General features: G+C 50.2%; 1 protein-coding gene across 2 annotated transcripts; it reads left to right on the forward strand.

The window, feature by feature from the left end:
- Window positions 1–2,240: 2,240 nt before the first annotated feature.
- LOC125441146 (ras-related protein Rab-1B-like) lies at window positions 2,241–25,050 on the forward strand. Of its 2 annotated transcripts, XM_048511510.1 has the most exons (7): window positions 2,241–2,393; window positions 11,424–11,496; window positions 16,507–16,602; window positions 19,243–19,338; window positions 21,141–21,285; window positions 21,661–21,666; window positions 23,222–23,400. In XM_048511510.1, the coding sequence occupies exons 1-7, from the start codon at window positions 2,380–2,382 to the stop codon at window positions 23,398–23,400; spliced, it is 609 nt and encodes a 202-aa protein (XP_048367467.1). In that variant the 5' UTR covers window positions 2,241–2,379. The 2 variants fall into 2 exon arrangements, with proteins under 2 accessions (XP_048367467.1, XP_048367458.1); XM_048511501.1 differs by lacking the exon at window positions 21,661–21,666 and having other exon boundaries at window positions 2,242–2,393; window positions 21,141–21,272; window positions 23,205–25,050.
- Window positions 25,051–26,374: the final 1,324 nt, after the last annotated feature.

A 26,374-nucleotide genomic window follows, 5' to 3' on the forward strand; every position in this document is an offset into this window, starting at 1 on the left:
CTTGCGTCTTCTGGCCCTTGTTTGGCCCAGTTTCCCCTGCTCTCGAAACTGATGTTGACAGAGCCCTACCAACAGTAGACCTACTATGTCCTCTGGATGCATTGCCCTCCTGGCTTATTAAAGAAAAGCATGTCGGAGGATTCCATTTACCTGTTGACTATTATCAATTGCTCCCTTGAGCAAGGAGTTTGTCGAATTGGGTTGGAAAGGAAGGTGATGGTCGCCCACTCTTAAAAGACCGTCGTTAGATCCTAGTGATCCGGCCAATTACCGCCCGTTTTGAATCTTTAGTTTCTGGGAAGGTAATTGAGAGAGTGAGTGTTGGAGCAGCTTCAGGAGTTTTCTGGAGGGCGCGCTGTCGGCCTTTGATCCCTTCCAGTCGGCTTCCGTGCTGGGCATGGAGGCGGAGACTGTTCACCGTCGCCGTCACAGATCGCTCGTGCAGCTTGACCGAGGCGGATGGCTGCTGGTGTTGTTAGATCTCACACTTGGCGTTTTGATGTGGATTGACCACGATCTTTGACCCACCGCCTGGCGATCTCGAGTGCGAGGGTACTGTCCTTTCCTTCAATGGATTGCCTCGTTTCTCCAGGACCGGAGTCAGCAGAATTAATGGTGTGGGGACCGAGGCGAGGCACCGGTGCCGCTTCATTCTGCGGCGTGCCTCAGGGCGCTATTGTCCCGCTGTTATTTGCATCTATGTCGACCCTTGCTCAGCTGAGTGCGGGCGCTTTGGGCTGGAGTGCCATCAGTATGCTGATGATACCCAGCTCATTCTGTCGATGGAGGAGCAGAGCACCGCCCTGCAGCTCTGAAATTGTCTGGAAGCGGTTGCTGGTTAGTTGGCACTTAAGAGCAGGTTAAACTGAATCCAGCAAAGGCGGAAATCGCTAGCTAGATTACGCCCAGGCGGAGGGTTTCCAACGCCGGTGTGGGAGAAGTCTCGTGGCACGGCCCCTCAGTTCGCAGCCTGGGGTCCACCTGGATTCCGTCTCTCTATAGAACCCAGGTGGCCCATGTAACCCGATTCGCGTTTTTTCCATCTTCGCCAGGCCAGTGGCTGGCCCCCCTTCCTCTCCCAGAGGCGGATCTGGCCACAGTGATTCATGCAACGGTCACCTCAGATTAGACTATTACCTTCAGCTCTCACAGCGGAGCTACCTTGAGGCTGATCCAGGAAGTGAAACTGGTCCAGCATCGCGGCGGCGACTGCTCCCGCGGGTGGTGCCTTTAGAGATCACATCAGCCCGTGTTGCACATATGCACTGGCTCCCAGTTGAATTCGAATCGTCTTCAAGGTATTGGTGTTAACCTTTAAGGCCTTCACCGGTCTGGAGGACCCTCGTGCCTCAGGGACCGTCTGGCCCCATATGTCCCCGCGTCGGTCTCTGCGTTTTAGCGAGGCCAATCTACTGGAGATCCCATGCACCTCTGCCAGTCACGGCTGGCCTCCACCAGGGCCAGGGCACTAGGCCTGGCCTGCCTGATGAGTCTCCTCTTCCTCCCAGCTATCCGGGCCCTGCAGGACCTACAAGAGTTCGCGGGGCCTGTAAGACTGAGTTATTCGCCCGGGCTTTTGGGGAGGCGGCTGCTTTGATCAAGTGCCATTAACAACTAAGATCCGCTGTTCCCCTCTCAGGGGAGTTGGGGAGCTAGTGGCTGAACGCCATCTGTTTTTTAACTGATTATAAATTAAGAGCGCTGCTTTTAACTTACATGAATTTTTAGTATTCTATTTTGTTATCCGCTTGTTTATATTGTGATGTAAACCGCCCTGAGCCCTTTGGGGGAGGGCGGTATAAAAGTGGAACAAATAAATAAATAAATAAAATAAATAAATAATTTACACAAAGAAACAACACACATAGTCCCTCTGCAAAGGACTCACAACAACAAATTAACATTGAACAAAATCCACATGGGCTGTGTGGAGGTTGGCAATCGTATTCCTTTCTATTGATTTTCAGGAAAGGAGAGCCTGCTATACTTTTGCTCATTTCACTGCGGCGGCACGAACTACATTTCCCAGAGGCCCTTGAGACAGGCTTGCGAAGGGAAAGCGTTTCCCTCCCGTCACGTGATTGCAAAGTCACGCGCGTGAGGCGGCTGACCGCTCTCTTTCCCACAATGCCGCGCGGTCCGCAACGCGTCACCGGCGACTGAGGCAGGCGAACCCTCTTTCGACGGGGAGGGCGACATTTCCCAGAGCGCTGCGGGCGCGGCGCCTGCGCAGTGATAAAGTCGCACCTGGGGGGGCGGGGAGAAGAGAGGGGAGGAGGGAGCCGCCGCCATCTTGTGTGAGGGAGCGACCTGACCAGCCAGGGAGGAAGGAGGAGGGAAGCAGCTCGCCAGCCGCCGACCTACCGTGGAGGAGCCGCCATGAACCCTGAGTAGTGAGTGTCCCCCTCTTTCCGGCCTGTAGGGGGGAGGGAGGACTGGCAGCCCCCAATTCTGAACTCTTTCCCTCCCCCAATGAAGCCCAGGCCCGGAACCGGTTCCTGCCCCGCCCTGTTCTATGTTGGGGGGCGGGGGGAGACTCTGTATTTGCCTTTCCCCTCCATGGGGGAACAAGCATTGTGGGGGGTGGGGGGGAATGACATAAATCAAACCTCCCCATTGCTGAGTCTCTCCATTACTTGGGCCTCTCCTTCTTCGCTCTTCTCTCCCTTTCCTCTTTCTTGCTCCCCCCGCCCTTTCCTTGCCTGGGGATCACGGGGATTAATAGTGCCCCCCCCAAAAAAAAACAGCCTCTGCTGCCTACCCCCACAACCCATCCCATTTCCAGTGTTCATTGCAGTTATTGTGTCTTGTTTGTGCGTTTTCCTAACAGCCTCTGTGAGTTCCTGCTCCCAAAGTGCCCTTTTCTGTGCGCTGTTAAATTTCAAGGTTTTGTGATCTACTTTTGGGGAGGACAGTGAGGTGGACTGTGAAGTGAATGTGTCTAAAATAAGTGTGTGTTGCTTAATGAGCGGAGAGGCGACGCGCCTTCTCTTTGCACTTCCAACCCTCAAAGAACTCAAGTTGAGCAGGAGTGCTGTCTTGATTCCAGATAAAAGCCCTGTTGGATTTGATGGGACTTTTCCCTGAGTGAAGATGCTTAGGATCAAGCATGCAAGACCCCACGTCTTTGCCTCGTTCTCCTGTACTGGATTACACTGTCATATTTCTACCTAAATAAATCTAGATTCTTCCATTCCCCCCCTCCCCCCATTCTCTGTGGCCTGATTCTCACCTCAAGGACTCTTGTCCCATTTAGTGGTGTGCTCTGTAGGTTTGTTGAGGAGAGTGACTGTTTACTAGACTGCTGTAACATCCTTCTTTCTGCATACCATCATTCACTTAGCTGACCACAAGTGGGTTCTTGTACATCAGGAGTTAACACTTAATGGGCCAACACTGAGGTGTGGGAACATTTAAGGCGCTTATAGGGTTTTGCTTTTTCAACTGGGTTGGTGTTTTTTTCCCAACAGACTAACATACAACTTGCCTGTGGGACGTTATTCTGGTGACAGTACATTGCTTCTGTACCTGTGTACATTTTTTTAAGTGATTCTCTTTTTGTTTCCCCCCTAACTGAGGATTGCATTCAGTCAAGCTATGTGGGGTTATTCCAGGCCTTTTTCTCTTCCTACATTGTAAAATATGTTTTTCTCTAGTCAAAGTAACATGCCAAAGGGAAAGATCAGGCCTTAGTGTTATAAGAGTTTCATCAAGAACAGGTCAGGTGTTTCAGCATCGAGTTCTTTAAAAGAGAAATGGTTCTTTGTGTCTCAGTTTTAAGTTTTAACTGTTACCAGTGTGAAGAACTTTGAGTTATTTAAGCATAAAATGAACATTCTGACTTGTATGTTTGCGCAGCAGCTTGATGCTGGTCTTTTTCTCTACCCTTCTGGTCAGTAGACATCTTTAATAGTTGCAAGGTTCATCAGTCTGCCAAGCCGGTAACTTGTAATTTGTTGGGCTTTCCCAGTGATTTTTTAAAACCACAACCCAGCTGTCAATTCCCCTTTTCCCCAAGATGCCAGCGTGTGTCAAAGGGTTGAACTTTGGATCGTGAAACTGTGCCACCCCTCTGCTGTAATCCCGCTAATCACTATGCCCATTGTACCTTTGCATCCTGAGTTCCTTCTTGGCAGTACTCCTCCCACCTTCTGACTGGGATATAAGGACTCCAGAGTTCTCCATTCCAACTTATATCTGACAGAGGGAACTTTAGCTCTCAAAAGCTCATGCCCTGAAATTCTTGTTCGTCTTTACAGTGCTGTTGGACAAATCTAGCTGTTATTCCCAATGTTAGCAATGGAAGGAGAAAACACACTGCAGATCTAGAGTTCATTGAAGTGTCCAGGAATATAAGAACATAAGAAGAGCCCTGCTGGATCATGCCAGTGGTCCATCCAGGCCAGCATCCCTTCTCACACAGTGGCCAGCCAGTTCCTCTAGAGGACCAACAACAGGGCATAGATGCTAGGGCCTTCATAAGAACATCATAAGAGCCCTGCTGGATCAGTCAAGTGGTCCATCTAGTTCAGCAGCCTCTCTCATACAGTGGCCAACCAGTTCCTCTGGAGATCCAGCAGCTGGGCACAGACGCCAAGGCCTTCATAAGAACATTGTAAGAGCTCTGCTGGATCAGGCCAGTGGTCCATCAGTGGTTGAATAAGCTCTGCATTCCTCTTTGATGTGTTTTTCCTTTTACCTCTGGCTATCTCCAGCTCATGAGAAGGCCAAAAAACCAATCACTTTTGACACGCCCTTTCTTATAAGGCTGTACAGCCCGTTAATGCGGAGAGGTTTTGGGAGTATGTCAGGTAGGAGGTTGTTGGAGGACTCCGTTTCCCAGAGTGTTTTTGACACTGTGCCGTGGTAGTCATACCTGAGGGAGGAAGGAGAGAAGAGGGAACTTCAGCCAGCTTTTATATTGCCAGCTTCTGTAATCCAGAGGAGCTTTGTGCATGAGTTTCAGGGTGCTTGGTTTACCATAGTTACCCAATTACCCGGTATGAGCGTGTGAATCCCTCTTCTGTAGAGCTGGACCGCTTGCCTCTCTTGCTCTGTGTTCTCTGACTGGCAGCAGCTCTCTAGGTATTTTCCAAGCATCCACTTCTGGACAACCTTTACCCGGAGATGCCAAAGATTAAACTGGGGACCTTCTGTAAGTACCCTGTGTGTGTGTATAGACACACCAACCACAGGGCCTATGGTTGAGGCAGCACAATTATGTCACTGCTGGCCAGTGGTGGAGCTAATAAAGGGGTGGGGGGTGACACAGATCGCATGCCGGTGGAGGTGGAAAATCACTCCCCTTCCCCTGCCCCCACTTACCTTAGCTTCTCTCTCCCACCCCTTAGTTTCTCTCTCTTCCCACCAGGAAATGCCTCTCTCCTGCAGCCTGGTGGGAACTACACTTCCCAGGAGATCTTGCTCCTGGGAAGAGAAGTTCCCACCAGGCTGCAGGAGAGAGGAACTAAGGTAAGGGGGGGGGGAAGGAAGGGGTCTGTGGGGGGAGGCACTACGAGGGGGGCGCTGGGGTGGTACCGGGCGCCCTTATGCCCCCCTACTCCTCTGCTGCTGGCCTTTCTACCCCTCCCTATCATATGCTTTTATCAAGTAGTATGGGATTGCTGGGTTGGATTGGCTTTACTTCATTTCATTTTTATTATATTTATATGCCTTCCTTCCCCCTGTGGGTTCATAGCTGTCTCCCAACATTTAAAATCAAAACATAACACCATAAATTCCATTAATTAAAGGCCAGATGGTGAATAAAATTAGACTCTATTAAGATTCACAGTTTAGTAACCCCACCAATATCATCAATAGAGTGGAGGAGAACAGGGAGGCCAGGTGGATGGGTCAGCCATAGCGGCTTCAACCATATGACTGGAGGCGCCAGCCCTGCAGAGCTCAGATCTCATTGGGCTGAACTTTCCATTCACTGGGGGATAGGGTGGAGGCCAACGGGATTACTTTTGGGCCAGGAACCACCAGTAGATTGTTGTTTGCTGATTTCAGCATCAGGCGTGGGACATACTGAGGTGGTTCCCCCCAGGTAAAATGGCCCCATGTTATTGTATACGTCCCTCTTCTTGGGTCAGGAATGTTCTATTAGAGTGTAATAAGGTGACAGGGAGTATTTAATGGTTGGGTATTTATTGTTTTTATTTCTATAAAAATGTATATTTTTGTATGTATGTTATATTACCATAAGCGGCCCTGAGTCCATCTTTAGTTGGGAAAGGGCGGGATATAAACTTAACATATAAGTGCATTTCTGGAACTGGCATAAAGTAGCCTTTAATATCTATCCACCTGTATATTTAAACTTTAATGCCTGCTTTCAAGTCAGGTCCAGAAATGCTCCTCTGTGATTTGCCCTGATTGAAGAAGCTGTGTCCAAAGTCCCTTTCCAGCTATAGTTGCAGCGCTGCAACCATACAAGCTCTGAGCAGTTGTACGCAATCGGTCTGTTAGCACGTTTCCAAAGCTGTAGAACAGGGGTGTCCAACTCTGGCACTTCTGATGTTCATGGACTACAGTTCCCATCAGCCCTTATTGGCATGACCTGTTGTCCATGCCAGCAGGGGCTGATGGGAATTGTAGTCCATGAATATCTGAAGCAGCAGAGTTGGACACCACTGCTGTAGAACCTGGAAGTTTTGGCTTCAAAATCCTTCCTTTCCTGCCAGCAGATTGGGCAGCCGTAGGCAAGGTGCTGTTCTTTGCACCCTCCCAGAATGCAGGGCAAAGATCATACTACTGACCTACTTTCCAGGGCTGTTGTGGGGAGTAATGTATTCATGTTTGAGGAAGCATTTCGAAACCTCTCAAGTGCTATATGAGGATTGCAGAGTGCTGTATTGTGGAAACCCAGCCAGTGTTAGGTCTGGTGTTGTGCACAGCCCTTGATCCGTCCTGAAACACTGGCTGTTTTGAAGAGCTTTTCAGAGTAGAATCCCTCTTCAGGACACTACTGGGTTCACATGAATGTGTCACATCCTGTCCCTTCAGAACTGGGGAAGCTGCCATCCATCTTCCCTTTAAACTTCCATGCTTGGTTTTTGTGGTCTGTTCCTAACAGCCCCTGTGTGTCTATTGATGATGAAGAAGCCTCCGCTACTCAGGTGGAGGAGTGGGGAATCAAACCTGGTTCTCCAGATTAGAATCCACCTGCTATGATTCCCATCAGCTCTGCCAATTGGCTATGCTGGCAGGGGCTGAAGGGAATAATACTCCATGCAGAAGAAGAAGAATTGGGATATATATCCTACCTTTCTTTCCTGTAAGGAGACTCAAGGTAGCTTACAAGCTCCTTCCTCTTCCCACAACAGACACCTTGTGAGGTAGATGGGGCTGAGAGCTGACTAGCCCAGGGTCACCCAGTAGGAACGTAGGAGTGCGGAAACACATCTGGTTCACCAGATAAGCCTCAGCCACTCAAGTGGAGGTGTGGGGAATCAAACCCAGTTCTCCAGATTAGAATCCACCTGCTCTTAACCACTACACCACGCTGGCTGTCACACTGGCTGATGAGCACAAAGTGGTCTGCTCTTAGATTCTATGTTGTGCTAGAATATAGACACAGAAGACTTGCGATGAGCTTCCCAGTCCTGGTTCAGAAAAACCAGGGCTATGTCCAGTTCAGGCGAAACGTCTGCAGTCAGGTTTATTGTTTGCTGGATCCCAAAAGCCCAGCATCTCCTTGTCTTCTCAGTGCTGAAGATCACCCCTTCCCTCTGGCCTCTTCACCGAAGAGTCTCAGGGTAGCTGTTTGGGAAACTTTCGGAAGATTTACACAACTTCGTGTCTCACGCCTAAGTTCAGATCTGCCAGCCCCTGCGAGCCTTGCCTCTTTGTCCAGAAGATAAGAGAGCGTGTTCTTCCCCGTGGTGCTTAATCAGAAAAAGTCCCAGCGCACAATCTCCTGACCAGCCCACTTCCTGTTGCTTCTCCACAACATGCTTGCCAAGCAGTCCAATGAAGAAACTTCCTTCCTCCCTGAGTCCTGGCTGTTCTTGCACAGGACAGAACTGCAAAATACCAAAGTGTCCTGCTTGGGATCGTCTCCAAGGGATGGCTCCTCCCTGCCGGGGCCCTGGGTGGTCTGATAGAATTGGAAAAAAAATGCTGCCCAGCTTTAACCAGAAAGGGTTTAGTTTTTAGCCAGTTGAGCTGGGCCCTCAGTTGAATCGGGAGGTGGGGTGGGTGGGGGGCTGTCAGCACGTTCATGCTCAAGAGACCAAAGGGCAAGGGGAAGTGTTCCAGTGAGGTTATGGGATAATGCACAGTGATTCAGAGGGGGCCCGTTAGGTTAGACTGCTTGGGGCGTTGGGCCTCATTCGTTTTGGAGGGTGTCAAGTCTTTGAGCTGCTGTTTTGGTTCTGCCTCCCAGTCATGCTGATTGTGGCTAGTTTCGAAACCTCTAGAGCCACAGCTTGTGGGGAGCTTGCAGATGCTGGGTAGTGTTGCCCTGTAGTTAATGTCTAACAGCAGTGATGGTGGCTCACAGTAAGCTCTGAAAAAAAAGAAGACAGGGGAATAATTTACCAGGGATGGTGTGCATCTGTCCATGTTTGTGCTGTTTACTCAACGAGTAACTGAACTGGGGAATTCACTGTTGTTGGAGGAAGCGGCAGCCACGAGTTGCAGGCAGCTTTAAGAGGGGGTTAGAGAAATCTTTGGAGGGGAGGCCCATCGACAGCTACTAGCTGTGGTGACTGAATGAAGCCTCCATCTGCAGCAGGGCTCTCCAACCCGTAGCCCTCCAGATGTACAGTGTGGTATAGTGGTTAAGGGCAGGTGGATTCTAATCTGGAGAACTGGGTTTGATTCCCCACTCCTCCACTTCAGTGGCGGAGGTTTATCTGGTGAACCAGATCTGTTCCTGCACTCCTACATTCCTGCTGGGTGACCTTGAGCTAGTCACAGTTCTCTGATGACTCTCTCAGCCTCACCTACCTCACGAGGTGCCTGTTATGAGGAGAGGAAGGGAAAGGAGCTTGTCAGCCACCTTGAGTCTCCTTACAGGAGAGAAAGGTGGGGTGTAAATCCAAAGTCTTCTTCCTTTGCATGGAGTACCCTTCAGCCCCTGCCATCATGGCCAATTGGAAGAGCTGATGGGAATCGTAGTCCATGTACGTCTGAAGGGCCTTAGGTTGGAGACCCCTGATCTACAGAGTCAACCTGCCTCTGGAGGCAGCAGGAAAGAAGGACCTCTGCTACTGTGGCCTTCTTATTTGACTCTCTGGAGCAACAGCTTAGCCACCTTGTGAAACAAGGTGGACCTCTGGTCTGATCCAGCAGGCTCTTATGTTAACCCTGCACCCTGGCTAAAAGATTGGAAAAGTTGCATTTCTGTTGGGTGTGCTTTACTTCCGCCTCAAGTGCCAGATGCCATACATATTCTTGAGCGTTATTGTTAATAGACATGGAGTCAAGGGTCTGTAACTGGGCTTGTTGCTGAGTGTGTTGCTTAATCCACAGACAATTCTTGGCCTCTATAGGGCTCGGGGAAGGGTGGGTTTATCCCCTGGCCCCCAGAGATGCTTGGAAGAGGTATCTTGCTGTGTTCAGAATGTCTTTAAGTCCAGCCTGGTAGGAGTGCTTGTGTCTGAATCTGCCAACAATAGTGACAAACCACCTTCCAGTGCCTTCGAAAACACAGTATGATAGTGTAAACGACCTCCCTCCGAGAAAGCAAAGAGGGCCAAAAGGTAAAGGTTTGAGCACAGGTTAATTAATTATCAATTCAGTCAGTTTTGTTGGTACATTTCATAATTCCTAAACTTCGCCTTTATAAGAACAAAGAGGGCGTTCTCTTACAATGTGACTGACTGCTTGTCGGTTCCACATTCTGGTGAGTGGAGCATGTACCATTTATGCAGAAAATGTGCACATCTTCTGTGGCCACTGCAGAACCTATTTTGGATTTATACCCCCCTTTCTCTTGTGTAAGGAGACTCAAAGGGACTTACAATCACCTTTCCTTCCTCTCCCCACAGCAAACACCCTGTGAGGTGGGTGGGGCTGAGAGAGCTCTGAAAAGCCGTGACTATCCCAAGGTCACCCAGCTGGCGTGTGTTGGGAGTGCACAGGCTAATCTGGTTCCCCAGATAAGCCTCCACAGCTCAAGTGGCAGAGCGGGGAATCAAACCCGGTTCCCAGGATTAGAGTGCACCTGCTCTTAACCATTACGCCACTGCTGCTCCTCATGCGGCCCAGGTGTTGTGTGGCAGATCAAATCCAGGAGGTTCTTCACTAGTGTTCTGGGGGCTATGCTATTCAGGAGGGACATTCGCCCACTATTTTCTCATCCATAGGGCAGTGATGTCAGCAAATGAGGTGTTTGTGTGTGGATTCACCTGCCCTTGCCTTCCCCAGTTCTCGACACTTTCCCCCCCAGCAAGCAGTGACTCATTTTCCAACCTCAGAAGGAGGTTGGCTACCTGAAACTGGCTTCCGTTGGGATCGAACTCAGGTCATGAGCAGAGCTTCAATTGTAGTACTGCAGCTTACCACTCTTCCTCCACTAGGCTCCTTCATAGGGGACCAACAAACACAAAATGACTACTGTGGCCTACCAAAATTTGTCTAGTCCAGCATTGTGCAGAATGCTACCTTGCGTAATGTCCTGTCTCCTATTAGTCACGATTTCTAGTGAAATGAAATTTGATTCGGCCTAGCAGAAGTTTCAAATATTCCTCGAGGCTTGGTTGACATTTGGTGGGAAGTTCTAAGCGGTGCATCAAAATAAATGTGTTATCTGGAATTTTGTGTGTGCGCACCAAATGCCCATTTCTTATCAAGAACTCCAGTTTCTGGACTTCCAAGAGCATTTTATGTGGGAGGACATGGGCTCAGCCAGCAGAGGGTCATTAAGCTGTGGGGCTAATATTGGGCCTGAGTAGGATTTGTGGACCACTGTGATTTCCTCTGCAGGCAGCGACCTACACATCTTCTTACGACCTACACATCTTCTACACATCTTCTTACGACACCAAGACTAGTGTCTCTCTCTGTCTTCTGTTTAATAAGATAGCTTCAATTTTATGGGACTTTCCCTAGACCGCAATTGAAGAAGAGTTGGATTTATATCCCACCCACTTCTCTCCTGTAAGGAGACTCAAAGGGGCTGACAATCTCCTTTCCCTTCCCCCCCACAACAAACACTCTGTGAGGTAGGTGGGGCTGAGAGAGCTCCAAAGAACTGTGACTAGCCCAGCTGGCCTGTGTTGGAGTGCACAAGCTAATCTAGTTCACCAGATAAGCCTCCACAGCCCAAGTGGCAGAGTGGGGGAATCAAACCCGGTTCTCCAGATTAGAGTGGACCTCCTCTTAACCACTACACCACCACTACACTCAATGTTCTGGGTTCCAGTGGGCTTGGCTATCACCCTCTGCTTGACAGCGTCTCTCTTTTCCAGTGACTACCTGTTCAAGCTGCTATTGATTGGCGACTCCGGTGTGGGGAAATCCTGCCTCTTGCTACGGTTTGCTGTAAGTATCGAGCCTCGACTGACCAGAGCAAACGGCCGTAGCCTTCCTTGCTAGCCTGTCCGAGCTGTCTGTGGGTGATTTCCCCTAAAGCTTGTTTTGGGGGGGTTGTGGGCCAAAGGAAAGGCCACAAGACCTGTGACTAATCCCTTGGAATCTCTTATCCCTTGCCATGGTAGCGGAGCCTGTGTGAAAATATTCAGAGTGAAGAAACAGGGTGTGTGTTTGCCCTTTCTCTGCTCGCAGGGGGAGAAATTCAGCAGTCTTTGCGTAGTTGAGGACCTTTCAAATTTTCTCCTATCAGGAATTCCTTTATTAATGGACTTGCCCGCCCAATGACTCAGGAGATTTGAACAGGAGCGTTCCGGAGGGGAGCTGTCAGCATTCCTTTCTTTTTCCAACACAGTGTCCAGAGTTAACATAGACTTGAAGGCTTGGGCCTGTTTAAATAAGCTCCAACTGAGCTCTGTTTTGCAGTGCAGAGGACCCTGGGGGCATGGACGTATTCCATATATATAGGGGGTGGAATATATGGGGTGGCTTCACTGCCAGTCAGTCATGTTTGATTTATACCCCGCCCCATCCCAACAGGGCTCAGGGCGCATCACAACCTAAAATTGATCTTAACAGTCATTAAAACCATTGAAAAATATAAATATCAGTACAAATATTAAAACAATATGAAGCATGGACAAACTCTGGGGCTTGTATTTGGTATTTTTGCTGACGTTATTCAAACGTTGGCTGATATTATTCAGGTATTTAAAGATGAAGCGGAACACTCTCCAGAGAATTTTCCAGTTCAGATGTCCCCAGAAAGCCCACACCAGGGCCACGGAATAACCTTTCACAGATGGAGTGCACTCTGAGCTTCTACGGAGCTGCCTTATGACATTCCAGTCCTTTTACTTCATTCTGGTCAGTATTACCTACTGGCAGCTTGAGGTCTTGGAATTCTGCAGCCAGATGTCTGGGTTTGACCCCCACCCCACCCCCGCTTGCAGAGCGTGTGGTTTCCATGTCCCTCCCAAAGTGAGTGCGCAGGTGGAGCGTCTTTAAGTTGACTCCACTGCTAAGCCTTCTAACTCAGGGGTAGGGAACCTGCGGCTCTCCAGATGTTCAGGAACTACAATTCCCTTCAGCCCCTACCAGCATGGCCAATTGGCCGGCTGACGAAAACTTTGATAGGGGGTGTAGGTTCCCTGGTATCTGGGCTGGACCCGCAAAGAGTGGTCTAACTCATGGATGAAGAAGTTGTTGAAGAGTTTAGATTTATAACCCCCTCCCCCCTTTCTCTCCTATAAGAAGACTCAAAGGGGCTTACAAGCTCCTTTCCCTTCCCTCCAACACAACAGACACCTTGAGGGGGGGGGGGTGAGAGAGTCCTGAGAGAACCGTGACTAGCCCAAGGTCACCCAGCAGGAATATAGGAGTGTGGAAACACATCTGGTTCACCAGATAAGCCTCTGCCATTCAGGTGGAGGAGTGGGGAATCAAACCCAGTTCTCCAGATTAGAATCCACCTGCTCTTAACCACTACACCATGCTGGCTCTCCCAACAGGTAGTGATATTGTCACTCGCTTGGGCAGGGTCCCTGCCATGTTCTCTCGATCTCTCAATAAAATAGACTCAGGTGTAAACGAAATCCTTTATTGTCAGAGAATCAGAAGAGTTGCGCACTGGGAAGCCTCATTGTCCAGTCTGAAAGTGAGTGCGAAAGCCCCAGCAGAAATCACCTCAGCCCCTCCCCCCGGCCCCAGTTACCCAGCAGAGGTTCTTTTCAGACATGGCACAGCTGTGTGTCTCCCCACGAGTCTCTGATAATCGCTCCAGAGTTATGAGAAGGTCAGTCCTTGACAAGCACATGTAGCCAAACGAGCACAAATAAAAAACCGAAAGCAGATTAAGTACAGGCAGATCTCTCCTGGATGCCCCATCTCCATCTCCCACCTGGAAACACATGCCAAGACAGGATAATCAAGTCTTGACAGCCCCCCTCTGACACCTTAAAACACTCCTGATGCTTCCTTAGAACTGCACACTGATACGGAATAGAGACATACAATTTCTGGGAATTATTGAAGCCATGGGAGGAAGCCCCCCCAACTTCCCAGTGATTGTCAGAAAGAATGGGGGGAAGTGGAAATGTATGTGCAATGGCCAATATGGGTTTTCCGGACTGTGTGATTGTGGTCTGTTGGTTTTAGCTTCTACAGTTTTGCCCACATCTGTGGCTGGCATCTTCAGAGGTATATCACAGTAAGGTGGGTCTCTCTCCATACGGAGAGAGACCTATCTTACTGTGATATGCCTCTGAAGATGCCAGTCACAGATGTAGGCGGAACGTTGGGCACTAAAACCATCCAGCCACAGCCACTCAGCATGGAAAAAAACCAACCGCCAGTTGATTCCATCCTTGAAAGCCTTCCACACTATATGCAGTGCTTATGGACGTGAGGGCGATCTGGCTGCGACATCTGTCACCCCATTGGTCGCCAGGGTTGATTCGGCTGATCTGGCTGGCTAGGTGGGTGTCCCCTACCTCCCTCACCGCTCCATGTGCATCCCTCCCGAAGCTGCGCGCTCGGTGGAAGAGGACGACCATCCCAGATAGAAGGAGTGTACCGTTCTTTGGTCAAGGGTATACGATATGCAGTGCTTACTCTCCTATCAAACCTAAACTACTTGTCTGATTTAACAGTGTACATTACATCTTTTATAACCTTGTTAGTATAGGTACTATTTGGCACATTTATTGAAAAAAATACAGATAATTTCCTTCTATAACAAATATGGCATGTTTAGCTAACACTTGAAAAAGAAGAAGAAGAAGAAGAGTTTGGATTTATATCCCCCCTTTCTCTCCTGCAGGAGACTCAAAGGGGCTTACAATCTCCTTGCCCTTCCCCCTTCACAACAAACACCCTGTGAGGTAGGTGGGGCTGAGAGAGCTCCGAGAAGCTGTGACTAGCCCAAGGTCACCCAGCTGGCGTGTGTGGGAGTGTACAGGCTAATCTGAATTCCCCAGATAAGCCTCCACAGCTCAGGCAGCAGAGCTGGGAATCAAACCCGGTTCCTCCAGATTAGATACATGAGCTCTTAACCTCCTACTCCACTGCTGCTCTCTCACTGCTGCTGAGAAAGAGTTGTGAACTGTTGCACCCTGCCTTTTTCCTGCCTTCTGAGAGACAGTAAAAGTTGAAGGTAGAAAATAAATACTCAAGTAAATAAAATGTGTGTTATTTGGACAGTCTCTTTTAAGCCCCTTCTGTACATGCAGAATAATGCACTTTCAATCCACTTTCACAATTGTTTGCTATTCCGCACAGTGAAATCCAGCTGCAAAGTGCATTGAAAGTGGATTGAAAGTACGGTACATTATTCTGCATGTGTGGAAGGGGTCCAGAGTCGCAGTAGCCAGGATAACCTGCATGTTTGGATGCTAAGCTAGGCTTTATAACACTGAGCTCTTTCAAAATATGTTTTAATGGTCATGTATTAATTATTGCCAAAATTGCTTATCTTTAAATGAAAAGTTCTTGAAAACATTTTACAGGTCTATTGTAAGTTTTTTAGTGCTCCCCCAAATTTCCAGATTTTTCTACTGGAAAAATTGAGAAAGTCCTCAGATTTTTTCATGTTATGCAATTGGAAGTCCTTTGCAGAGTGAAGTCCTTTGCAAAACAAGGTTTTACAGAAAACATTTCACAGTTTTCCTCCCCTCCCCATTGTGCTTCCTGAATTCTCTAGTTTTGGAAACATTGTCGGGAGGGGAATCCTAAAAATACCCCCCAAAAGTCCCTGCCCAGGTTATTTCCCCCTGGTCCTTCACATATCTAATTAGGAAAGATCGTCTCTGCACGTCTCTAATTAGAGAAGGAGCTTATCTTTTCTTCATGGTCAGATCCACGGAAGGACCATGACTCAGCGGTAGAGCATCCGTTCTGTTGGCAACAGGGGTCTCAGGTTTACTCACCGCTATCTCTGGATGAAAGGATCAGGTGTGGAAGACTTCGACCTGAGTCTTGTGGGGAATCTCTGTCTGATGGGAATAAAGCAGAGAAGCAGCTGAGTTCGTCTAAATGGCACACCTGAACGTATGAAAGCCACTGTGAATCTGGACTGCAACAATAGGAGTACAGCGTCAAGATCAAGGGATGTAATTGTACTTCTCTATTCTGCATTGGTTAGACCTCCCCTGAAATATTGTGTACAGTTCTGAGCACCGCAATTCAAGAAGGATATTGGCAAGCTGGAATGGCTCCAGAGGAGGGCAACCAAAATGGTAAAAGGTCTGGAATCCATGCCCTACGAGGAGAGGCTTAGGGAGCTGGGGATGTTTAGTTTGGTGAAGAGAAGGTTAACAGGTGACATAATAGCCATGTTTAGAAGGGATGTCATGTTGGTGAGGGAACGAGCTTGTTTTCTGCTGCTCCAGAGACTAGGACCAGGAGTCATGGGTTCAAGGTGAAGGAAAAGAGATTCCACCTAAACATCAGGAAAAACACCCTGACAGTGAAGTCCGTTTGACAGTGGCATGCACTACCTCGGAGTGTGGTGGAGTCTCCTTCTTTGGAGGTTTTTAAAGAGAGGCTGGATGGCCATCTGACAGGAGTCCTTTGATTGTGTGTTCCTGCATTGCAGGGGGTTGGACTTGAGGGCCCTTCTGGTCTCTTCCAACTCTATGATTCTATGAAGCTGCCTCCTACTGAATCAGATCTTTGGGCCCATCAAGCAGCAGCATTGTCTACTGAGACTGGCAGCTGCTCCCCAGCTCTCAGGCAGTGGTCTTTCACATCGCCTACTTTCTAACACCTTTAGCTGCAGATGCTGGGGTTTGAACCTGGGATGTTCTGCATTCCAAGCAGATGCTCCGTTACTGAACCACAACTTTTCCTACTGGGTTTGTTGTGCCTGTGAGCACGTGTCAAAATGGAGGGAGGTGCCTGTTTGAGAGAAGAGCAAAAGGCTCCTGTCCGTGCCTCCTCCCTGATAATGGAACTCTTTCCTAGGATGACACCTACACAGAAAGCTACATCAGCACCATCGGGGTGGACTTCAAAATCCGCACGATCGAACTGGACGGCAAAACCATCAAGCTGCAAATTGTAAGCATCCCGCCGGTCTGTGCGTGCGTTCTGCTTCGGATTCGAAAACAGGTCACAGAACTATCCCTGGGGACAATGGCCGAGGGTGTCTGGAAGTGAGAGGGGACGCTTTGGGGCAGGGGGAAATAGGATGAGAAGCTTCCCTAGCAGTTCTGTGTCACAGGAGCTCCTCAGGGGCCTACAGATGGCTACACCGGAGACATGAACAGACCACACCACAACGGGTCCAAGCCCTGGGAGGGAAGGACTGAGAGACCTGGGCCCCTTCCGCACATGCAGAATAATGCACATTCAACCCACTTTCATGATTGTTTGCAAGTGGATGTTGCTATTCCGCACAGTAAAATCCAGCTTCAAAGTGGATTGAAAGTGGATTGAAAGTGCATTATTCTGCATGTGCAGAAGCGGCCTTGGGAATGTTTAATCTGGAGAAGAGGGAGTTGAAGATGTATCTATGATGGCTCTCTCAAAGCATTTGAAGGGCTGTCACTTAGATGAGGGCAGGGAGCTGTTCCTATTGGCAGCAGCTGATAGGACTCACAATAATGGGTCTAAATTATGGGTGGAAGGGGACATTAAGAAAAAATATTTTTACAGAGAGAGTAATTAAGCAGTGGAATTGGCTGCCTAGGGAGATGGTGAGCTCCCCCTTCAAGGATCGGTTGGACACTTTTCAGGGGTGTTTTAGGTTGATCCTGCATTGACTAGACAGCTGCATTGACTAGACAGCTTGATCCCATCTACTCTTTGATTCTGTGGGCTGGAGGAATTCCAGTCGTGAATGTGGGGGAAGGGTCCTGCTTCCAGAGGCAAACACATCTGGATCTCGTCTCTGATGTGGCCTTGGGCAAGCCACTGGCTTCACAGCCACCCTCTGCAAAATGTGGCTGATAACAGCCTACTTTGCAGGATCGTTGTAAGGATGGCTGAGCGAATAGTCACCTAAGTTATGGGTGTTCATCAAATGAGCCCTTCGGGGGAGGGCGGTCTAAAAATCCAAAATATGAATAAATAAATAACATGCATTCAAGTCTGCGTATTACTTGTTTAGATGAGAGGACAAAAGGATGAGGTCTCCTCTTTGTGTATGTCGTTCATCACTGTCTTGTGAAGAGAAACGCAGAAGTCTAGAGATGGAAAAGGGAGGTTCTTTTCCATCTCATAACCTTCTTGGTTGCAATACAAATTCAAGAGACACACGTGGCTGGAATTCAGTGCCGTTTCCAAATCTGGAAGGCCCTCACAACGCGAAGAATCACCCGAGGTGGTTTTGAGCTTCAGCCGTTGCTCGGTTGTGATGTGCCCTGGGTGCTATTTTGACTAAAGCATCCTCAGGACAATCATGACATAGTAAAGGCTACGTATGAGAGGAATGCCTTGTGAATGCAATTGGATCCAGCAGCAATGAAGGGCGTGTGCCCTGATGACACCTTCCTTCCATCTGGCCCCAGTGTCACCGCCCGCAAATTTGGCACGCTTTCGTGTTGCAACCACTTGTTTGTTTGTTTATTTAATTTGTTTTGTTTGATTTATACCCAGGTTACAACATAAAACTTAAACCATCTATCAAACTTTTAAATACAACCATCCCAGTATAAAACAGTTAAAACAATTAAAACCAGTTAATTGCAGCTGGACAGCCTCGAATTTATGGAGAAGTCGATTTATGGCTACCAATCTTGCTCCTCTTTGATCTGAGATTGCAAATGCCTTAACAGTCCAGGTGCTCGGGAGCAATAGCCGCAGAAGGCCATTGCTTTCACCTCCTGCATATGAGCTCCCAAAGGCACCTGGTGGGCCACTGCGAGTAGCAGAGAGCTGGACTAGATGGACTCTGGTCTGATCCAGCTGGCTTCTTCTTATGTTCTTATGAATTTGGCCGGATTGCTTTTTCCAGGCTTGATGCTCCCGCTGTTGGGGCACAGGTTTGGCATTCCACATTCATTTTGGGCTTCCCAGCTTTGCTTATTATTATCCCCCTGCATCCCCTTAATCCAGTTAGTGGGTCTGGTAAACAGAGCACTGTCAAGTTTCAGGAGACATATGGGATGCAGGAAATGACTACCACCACACTCCTTGCTCTGCCCCAGTCTGCTTCTCCCTCCCCTGGTCTGGGGGAGGGTTAGGGTTAGATGAACGATTTGTTCTCCAGCAGTTTTGTTCTCCAGCAGTTAGTTGCAGTCGGATGTGAGGGCAATCTGGCTGTGACATCTGTCACCCCATTGATCGCCAGGGTTGATTCGGCTGATCTGGCTGGCTAGGCAGGTGTCCCCTACCTCCCTCACCGCACCATGTGTGTCCCTCCCGAAGCTGTGCGCTTGGTGGAAGAGGACGACCATCCCAGATAGAAGGAGTTAGTTGCAGTCAATTTAATTATGGTGACCCTGTGGGGTTTTCAAGGTAAGAGACGGAACGTTGCCATTGGCTGCCTCTTGAGTCACTCGCCTGGTCTTCCTTGCAGGTTGTCCCATCCAAACACTAACCAGGGCCAACCCTTCTTAGCTTCTGAGATCCTCCAAGGTCAGGCTAGCCTGGGGCTATAGACAAAAGGAGGCAGACTTGTGCCCACAGGCTAATAATGCAGTTCAAGGTATCGGGCCTTAAGGTTCTGAGCTGAACTATCCTCTTTTCCCTCTCCAGTGGGATACAGCCGGACAGGAACGGTTCCGCACCATCACCTCCAGCTACTACAGAGGAGCTCACGGCATCATCGTGGTGTACGACGTAACAGATCAGGTAGAACTACAGTTCCCCCATGAGAAGTGGGGTGAGAAAAGTCGGAGGAGTCCCCAGGGGTAGCAGTGGAAAGAAGAGGAGGAGGAGTTTGAATTTATATCCCCCCTTTCTCTCCTGTAAGGAGACTCAAAGGGGCTTAACTCCCTTCCCCCAGCATCACAGGGCACGTGGTGTTTGCTCTCTTCCTGCCTTGCCAATTTCCTTTCCCTCCCCTCTCCCCCACAGCAAACACCCTGTGAGGTGGGTGGGGCTGAGAGAGCTCCGAAGAACTGTGACTAGCCCAAGGTCACCCAGCTGGCCTGTGTTAAAGTTCACAAGCTAATCTAGTTCACCAGATAAGCCTCCACAAGTGGCAGAGTAGGGAATCAAACCCAGTTCTCCAGATTAGAGTGCAACTGCTCTTAACTGCTACGCCACTATGGTTAGTGGGAGGAAAAAGCGACCCCCTCCCCTGTCTTTGCAGAATGTGACCTGTTATCCGTGGCACACAGTTGGCATACTGAACTTAAAATTCTGTTTCCTGTGTAGCATTTTGATTGGTATGTTGAGTTCAAAGGCTTCTCTTCCCAGATACGGTTCCTCCCGGCCTCCCCTTACTCCAGTGGCTGTTCCGATTAATCTACAAGTGTATTTGTAAGGCAGGAAGAGAGCAAACACCATGTGCCCTGTGATGCTGGGGGAAGGGAGTTAGCACCAACTGACTCTTGCTACAGAGTGATGGGCCCTTACTCTGTTTGCAGCCTTGCAACTTCCAGCCCCGTGGGAGGCAGAGATTAGTCTGTTTCCTGTTGTCTTTTGCCAGACGCCCCTAATGAAGGGAGCTCGGAATGTGCTTCAGGCAAAAATTCTCAGGAGTCTCATCTTTGCACCCGCTGTCAACTTAATGGATTTTTTTTCGGGCTGTCGAGACCTTTGCTCAGCCAATTGACCCCCTCTCTCTAATTGGAAGTTAGGCTTTCTGTGACTTGGCTAAACACGTGCCCCCTCCAGCCTCCAGATTTCTAGCAAAATATTGCTAGGATGGCCCTTGTGCACCCATCTCAAGAAATGACCCTCTTCTTGGGGTTTTGCGTTAGCCAGGCAGCCCACCATGCTGAGCCCCCACACACGGTCCTTGCAAGGCAAGCAGTGCTTTGATTGGTGGAGTCTCCTTCTTTGAACCCTGGTGAGTTCCGCAGGGCCTGTAAAACTGTACTGTTCGACCGGGCCTTTGGGGAGGCTGGCCGCGGGCTCCTTCCCCCGGCCGCCGCCATGCTGAGTGCCATAACATCTTTGGCACACCCGACATAACATCTTCTCAGCATGGCCTGTCCCCTCCCGGCCTTAGGATTGGGTGCCACCACTTTGTACTTAATATGGAATGCTGCTATGTTTTTATAGAGTGGAGTTATGAATTTTAAATTATTGTGTATTATTGTGTTTTGCTGTACACCGCCCAGAGCCCTTAGGGAGTGGGCGGTTCCCAAATCTAATTAATTAATTAATTAAGAGCTGGGGCTGGGTGTCCATCTGTCAGGAGTGCTTTGATTCTGTGTTCCTGCATTGCAGGGGGTTGGACTTGATGGCTCTTGGGGTGCCTTCCATGATTCTATATTCCAACTTAATTTCCATCGTATTGTTGAAGGCTTTCACGGCCGGAATCACCTGGGTGCTGTGTGGTTTCCGGGCTGTATGGCCGTGTTCTATCAGCATTTTCCATCCTCACTCCTCCTTCGGCACCTACAAGCCACAGGAAGGGTCGGTGACTAGTCTGGGTATCTTCCGGATCTAATCCGGCTTGCTTTCGCGCTCCACCCTTGCAGGAATCCTACAATAACGTGAAGCAGTGGCTGCAGGAGATCGAGCGCTACGCCAGCGAGAACGTCAACAAGCTCCTCGTGGGCAACAAGTGCGATTTGACCACGAAGAAGGTGGTGGACTACACGACTGCCAAGGTGAGGAGGGGCCGTGGCTCAGGGGCGGAGTATCTGCTGGGCGTACGGAAGGTCCCAGGTTCAGTCCTCGGCATCTCTAGTTTTAAAAAGGACCAGGCAAAAGGTGGTGTCAGAGACCTCTGACTGAGATTCGAAACAGCCGCTGCCAATCTAAATAGACTGGGCTGATCTGGGTGGATTAGTGGTTCAGTACAGGGCACCTTCATGTATGTCGTTGTGAGCCTGGGAGGGAGGGGGGAGGCTCTAGAGCAGGGATCTGCAACCTGCGGCTCTCCAGATGTTCATGAACTACAATTCCCATCAGCCCCTGCCAGCATGGCCAATTGGTTGCGGTTGCGGTTAAGAGCAGTGGTGTAGTGGTTAAGAGCAGTTGCACTCTAATCTGGAGAACTGGGTTTGATTCCCTGCTCTGCCACTTCAGCTGTGGAGGTTTGTCTAGTGAACCAGATTAGCTTGTGCACTCCAACACACGCCAGCTGGGCGACCTTGGGCTAGTCACAGTTCTTCAGAGCTCTCTCAGCCCCACCAACCTCACAGGGTGTTTGTTGTGAGGGGGGAAGGGAAAGGAGATTGTCAGCCCCTTTGAGTCTCCTTACAGGAGAGCAAGGGGGAATATGAATCCAAACTCTTCTTCTTAACCATACGCCTGGTGGAACAGCTCTGTCTTACAGGAGAAAAAGGCAGGATATAAATCCAAGCTCTTCTGTTGCCAGGCTTCTGGTTGACTAGTGGAGATTTGATTGGCTGCCTAGATTTTTTTAAAAAAAAATGTTCCTTGGCAGCAGCTGCCCTCATGGCACAAGGATCTGCATTTTGCGACTGAAATTAAGCTGCGGCCATCGTTTTGCCATTTTATCGCAATGCCCACAATTCCGTGTCACAATTCCGAATTGGCCCACCGGCTTGGAAAAGTTGGGGACCCCTGGCTTACAGCGGCTGACTAGGATCTCTGAGGCCCAGATTTGGATCCTGGGGCTGCCACGCAAGCTTGCTGGGTGGCTTGGGGCTAGGCATGTGCTCTCACCCAACCTCAGAGGCATAGCTCCAAGGAGGCAGGGGTGCACGCAATGCACCGGGCGCGCGCCCTCGTGGGGGTGTGGCGGGGCGGAGGACGCACCAGTGCACCGGGTTTCTTTTCCCCCTTTCTACACCTCTGCCCAACCTACCTCGCAAGGTGGTTATGGGAATAAAACGGAGGAGAGTTACGTAAGCCTCATTGGGAAGAAAGCCGGGATGTAAACTGAGTAAATAAATAAATGGAAAGTAGTCCTCAGGAGACCTGCTGCAGTTTCTGGCCTTCAGGCACCAGAGACCATTTTGCAGCCATGAGGTCTAGAAACACTCCCGCAAGTGGAGATGATTGTATTGGAGTTCTTACTGTATTTTTCTCTCCCATTTGAACGGGGTCACTTGGCACACTACCTGTATTGCTTAATAAACCTTGTTCAAAGGAGAGCCATAATGCTCGCCAGGTTTAATGTTATGTCTTCTGCCTTGTTACATGGCAGATTTAATAAGCAAGAAAAGGCTAAAAGATTGTGCCCATGTAACGATGGCTCAGTTGAATCTCTGGCCCACCAATTACTACACTGTCTCAGATTCAAGGAAATCAGATCCAAGTATGTGAATCTTACTCCTTTACATTTACCCCATCTCCCCGATTTAACTAGATTACACTACTTGTTGGACAACCCTGATCCTTCTCTCTGTATGATAGTGGCAGACTTTTCTCCTGGAAATTACTAAACGCCAGTAGATTTCCTTCGATCTGTATTGTATATGCTTTTTAATCTGTTTTTTATTACTGTTGTACTGTTGTCTATGCCAATAAAGGCTTGCTTCTTCTTCTAGTTTACTGATTGCAGGGCCTTTCTGTGTCCTGCTGGCTTCTAACCAGCTCTCCCCCCCCCCCCCCCTCCATGCTTGGGCAGGGAATTCATGGCTCCCAGGGATTCCCTTCCCTGGAGACCAAGCCTCGAAGAACGCCACCAACGTGGAGCAGTCGTTCATGACCATGGCGGCCGAGATCAAGAAGCGCATGGGCCCCGGGGCGACGGCCGGAGGGGACAGACCCAACCTGAAAATCGACAGCACTCCGGTCAAACAGGGCGGCGGCGGCTGCTGCTGAGGAGGAGGAGGGACATATGATTGTAGGGGTGCGGGGGTCAGGGGCTCGGGGCAGGCTGGCGAGAGGGAGCCCGCCCTTTCCCGACTCCTGTCCGGCCCCCTCCCCTGCTTTTTTTTTTCTTCTCCGAAGGTGGCTTTCCCGGATGATACCTCGGCGGAGGGGGACGGGGCCTCCCTCCCCTTCCAGCTCAGCTGCCCCGAGCGCCGTTGAGCATCCTCAGCCTGTTCTCTGGGTTTTGTTTTTCGTCATTTAACTTTGGGGGTAGGGTGGGGGGCATGGGCTCTGTACAGTACGAAAGCTTCCCCGCACGGGTTGGGTTGTGGGGGGGTGGGTGTGTGAGACGGTTTTGTGCGCACGTGGCCGTACCCTGCAGTTGGGAAGGCCCAGGCGACGGCGGGTTCTTTTGCCTTCATTTGCACCCTTTCTGTCCTCCTCGTCTCTCTCCCGCCTCGTGCCCCGGTCCTCCTCCTGTCCAGATGGTTTCTGATCCGGGGCAGGGCTTCCATCGGTTTCCCTTCAGTCTCCCTTTGTCTGTTGCCCTGCAGGCCTTCTTGGCTGTGCCGTGGACAGGCCAGGACTGCCGTCTGCTTCCCTTCTCCTCCCCCCCCTCCCCCGATTGGCATCGGATGGGTGGTGAACCAATGGTGGGCGAAGGCTAGAGGTGCATTTGCGTGTTTGCCTCTCTCTAGTCTGGGGCAGGCACTGCGGCTCCGCCTGGTCACATCTCCGCCCCGTTCCCTGCCCCTGCATGTCGTCTCTGCGTCCCTCCTTGCCTGTGAAAGGGGATCAGGCATCTTCCCTCTTGACGCCTCCTTTCACCCTTTTCTTCTAGGTCTGCTTGCTCATTCCTAGTCTTGCATCTCCGCAGATCCCCCCTTCCCCCTCCCCACCCTTTGCATCAAGGTTGGACTTCATGCTTGTCTCTAGTGGGGGGGAACGGGGGTACCACGGCCCCTCATCAGCACAGATTCCCGCCCCGGATTTGGGCTTGGCAGGCGGCCTGTATCACCAGAACACAAGTCAGAACGGGGGGGATATGGAAGGGTGGGTAGCTAGAGGCGGCATTCTCCCAGTACCTGCATTCCAGAGTTGATGAATGTATGTTGGACAGCTGGGTGACCTCTGCCCCTTCTCCACACTTCATAAACCCTGCCCACCCACCCCCCGTGATCCCTGGCCCTAAAGCCTGCACTGCTTATAACATGGCCCCCTCTTCCACCGCTTGCACTTTTTTTTGTCCCTCGCAAGGCATGCTTGGGGCCCACAGGCGAGCCTTCCCTCCCGACCGGTAAATCGAGGCCCGTCCGTCCCCTGGTGCTGGGCCCTGGCTCCCGAGAATGCTGTACTGTCGATTTCTTTTTTTCTTTGGTAGCACCAGGAAGCTGTGTTCCTCCCTCCCCCTCCCCTTCAGCCACCTGCCCCGCCACTGCCCCGCCCCGCCCTTGAATCTCTTCACCTCCCCACCCCCCACCCCTTATTTAAAGAACATCAGGTCCCCCGCTGGGCCAGGCAGTGGGTGGAAGGTTTGCTTGTCAGCTTTTTCTTTTTTTCACAAGTGAAATTAAAAAAATATAAATGAGAGGGAAAAAAAATAAGTAAAAAAAAATAAAATAAAACGTGACCAGCCTCTGCAAATGAGGGATTTTCAGGTCTGGCTGTGTATTCCTTGAGTTCCATTTTCAAGTTATGTGGGGGGGGGCGGGGGGGCGGCAGGGGGGGCACTGAAGAGTATGTTGGATCTTCCCTTGGGATGGCATCAGACAGAGACACTCGACTCCTTTCTCACCTCAAGCAGGAAGGGGATCGTCCACCCCTGGAGGTAGTCACGGGAACAGAAGACTGGATCCCTGAAATCCCAGTGTGCTACTGCTCGTGCTTGTCTCTGGATCGGGGGGGAGGGGGACTTTTGCTGACTCAAGAGCTTTCTTGCGTCAATACAAGGACACTTGAATGAAAAGGGCATTTGACTCTTTTGCTCCTGCGTATCCAGCCTTTAGAGCCAGTGTGACGTAGTGGTGAAGAGCAGGTGGACTCTAATCTGGAGAACCGGGCTTGATCCCCCCCTCCTCCACCCGAACGGCGAGTCTTATCTGGTGAGCTGGATTTGTTTCCCCGCTCCTCAACGTGAAGCCTGCTGGGTGACCTTGGGCTAGTCACGGTTTTTCTCAACTCCCTCGGCCCCACCTACGTCGCAAGGTTATGCGTTATGGGGAGAGGAGAGGAGTTTGTAAGTCCCTTTTAGTCTCCTTACAGGAGAGAAAGGTGGGGTATGAACCCAAACTCTTCTTCAAGTTTCATGATGGGCATATGTCACCGCCTTGACGGCAGGGTTTCCCAACAGGGTGGCCCCAACTGTTGTGAGCCTGCGGGCACATTTAAAATGAATACAGCAGGGCGGGCGCAGGGAAAAAACGGCTGCCACAAAGTGGCTGCCACAGGAGGCGGAGCAGGCCACAAAATGATAACCGCGACTTAACTTCAGTCACCACCATGCAGATCCACGTGCTTTGGGGGCAACTGCCGCCGCCAAAGCAACGTATTAAAAAAAATCTGTCCAGCCAATCAGAAGCCTTGCTGGACAAAAGCCCTTCATGGTCCTATCCGTTTCCTAAGAACATTGAGGGGGGGGGGCAGCTTGTTGGGGACCCCTGCCTTGGCCATTGTGTGGTTCCATACCCCATTCGGGCTTACCTTCCTCCGAGGAGGAAGGAGTACGAAGATGTTCTGTTTGGTGCAGTGGTTAAGAGCAGGTGGATTCTAATCTGGAGAACCAGGTTTGATTCCACACTCCTCCACCTGAGTGGCGGAGGCTTCTCTGGGGAACCGGATGTGTTTCCGCACTCCCACATTCCTGCTGGGCGACCTTAGGCTAGTCACAGTTCTCTCTGAACTTTCTCAGCCCCACCTGCCTCACAAGGTGTCTGTTGTGGGGAGAGGAAGGGAAAGGAGCTTGTCAGCCACCTTGAGTCTCCTT

This window comes from Sphaerodactylus townsendi, linkage group LG01 (genome assembly GCF_021028975.2).
Source record: "Sphaerodactylus townsendi isolate TG3544 linkage group LG01, MPM_Stown_v2.3, whole genome shotgun sequence".
Classification (NCBI taxonomy): Eukaryota; Metazoa; Chordata; class Lepidosauria; order Squamata; family Sphaerodactylidae; genus Sphaerodactylus; species Sphaerodactylus townsendi.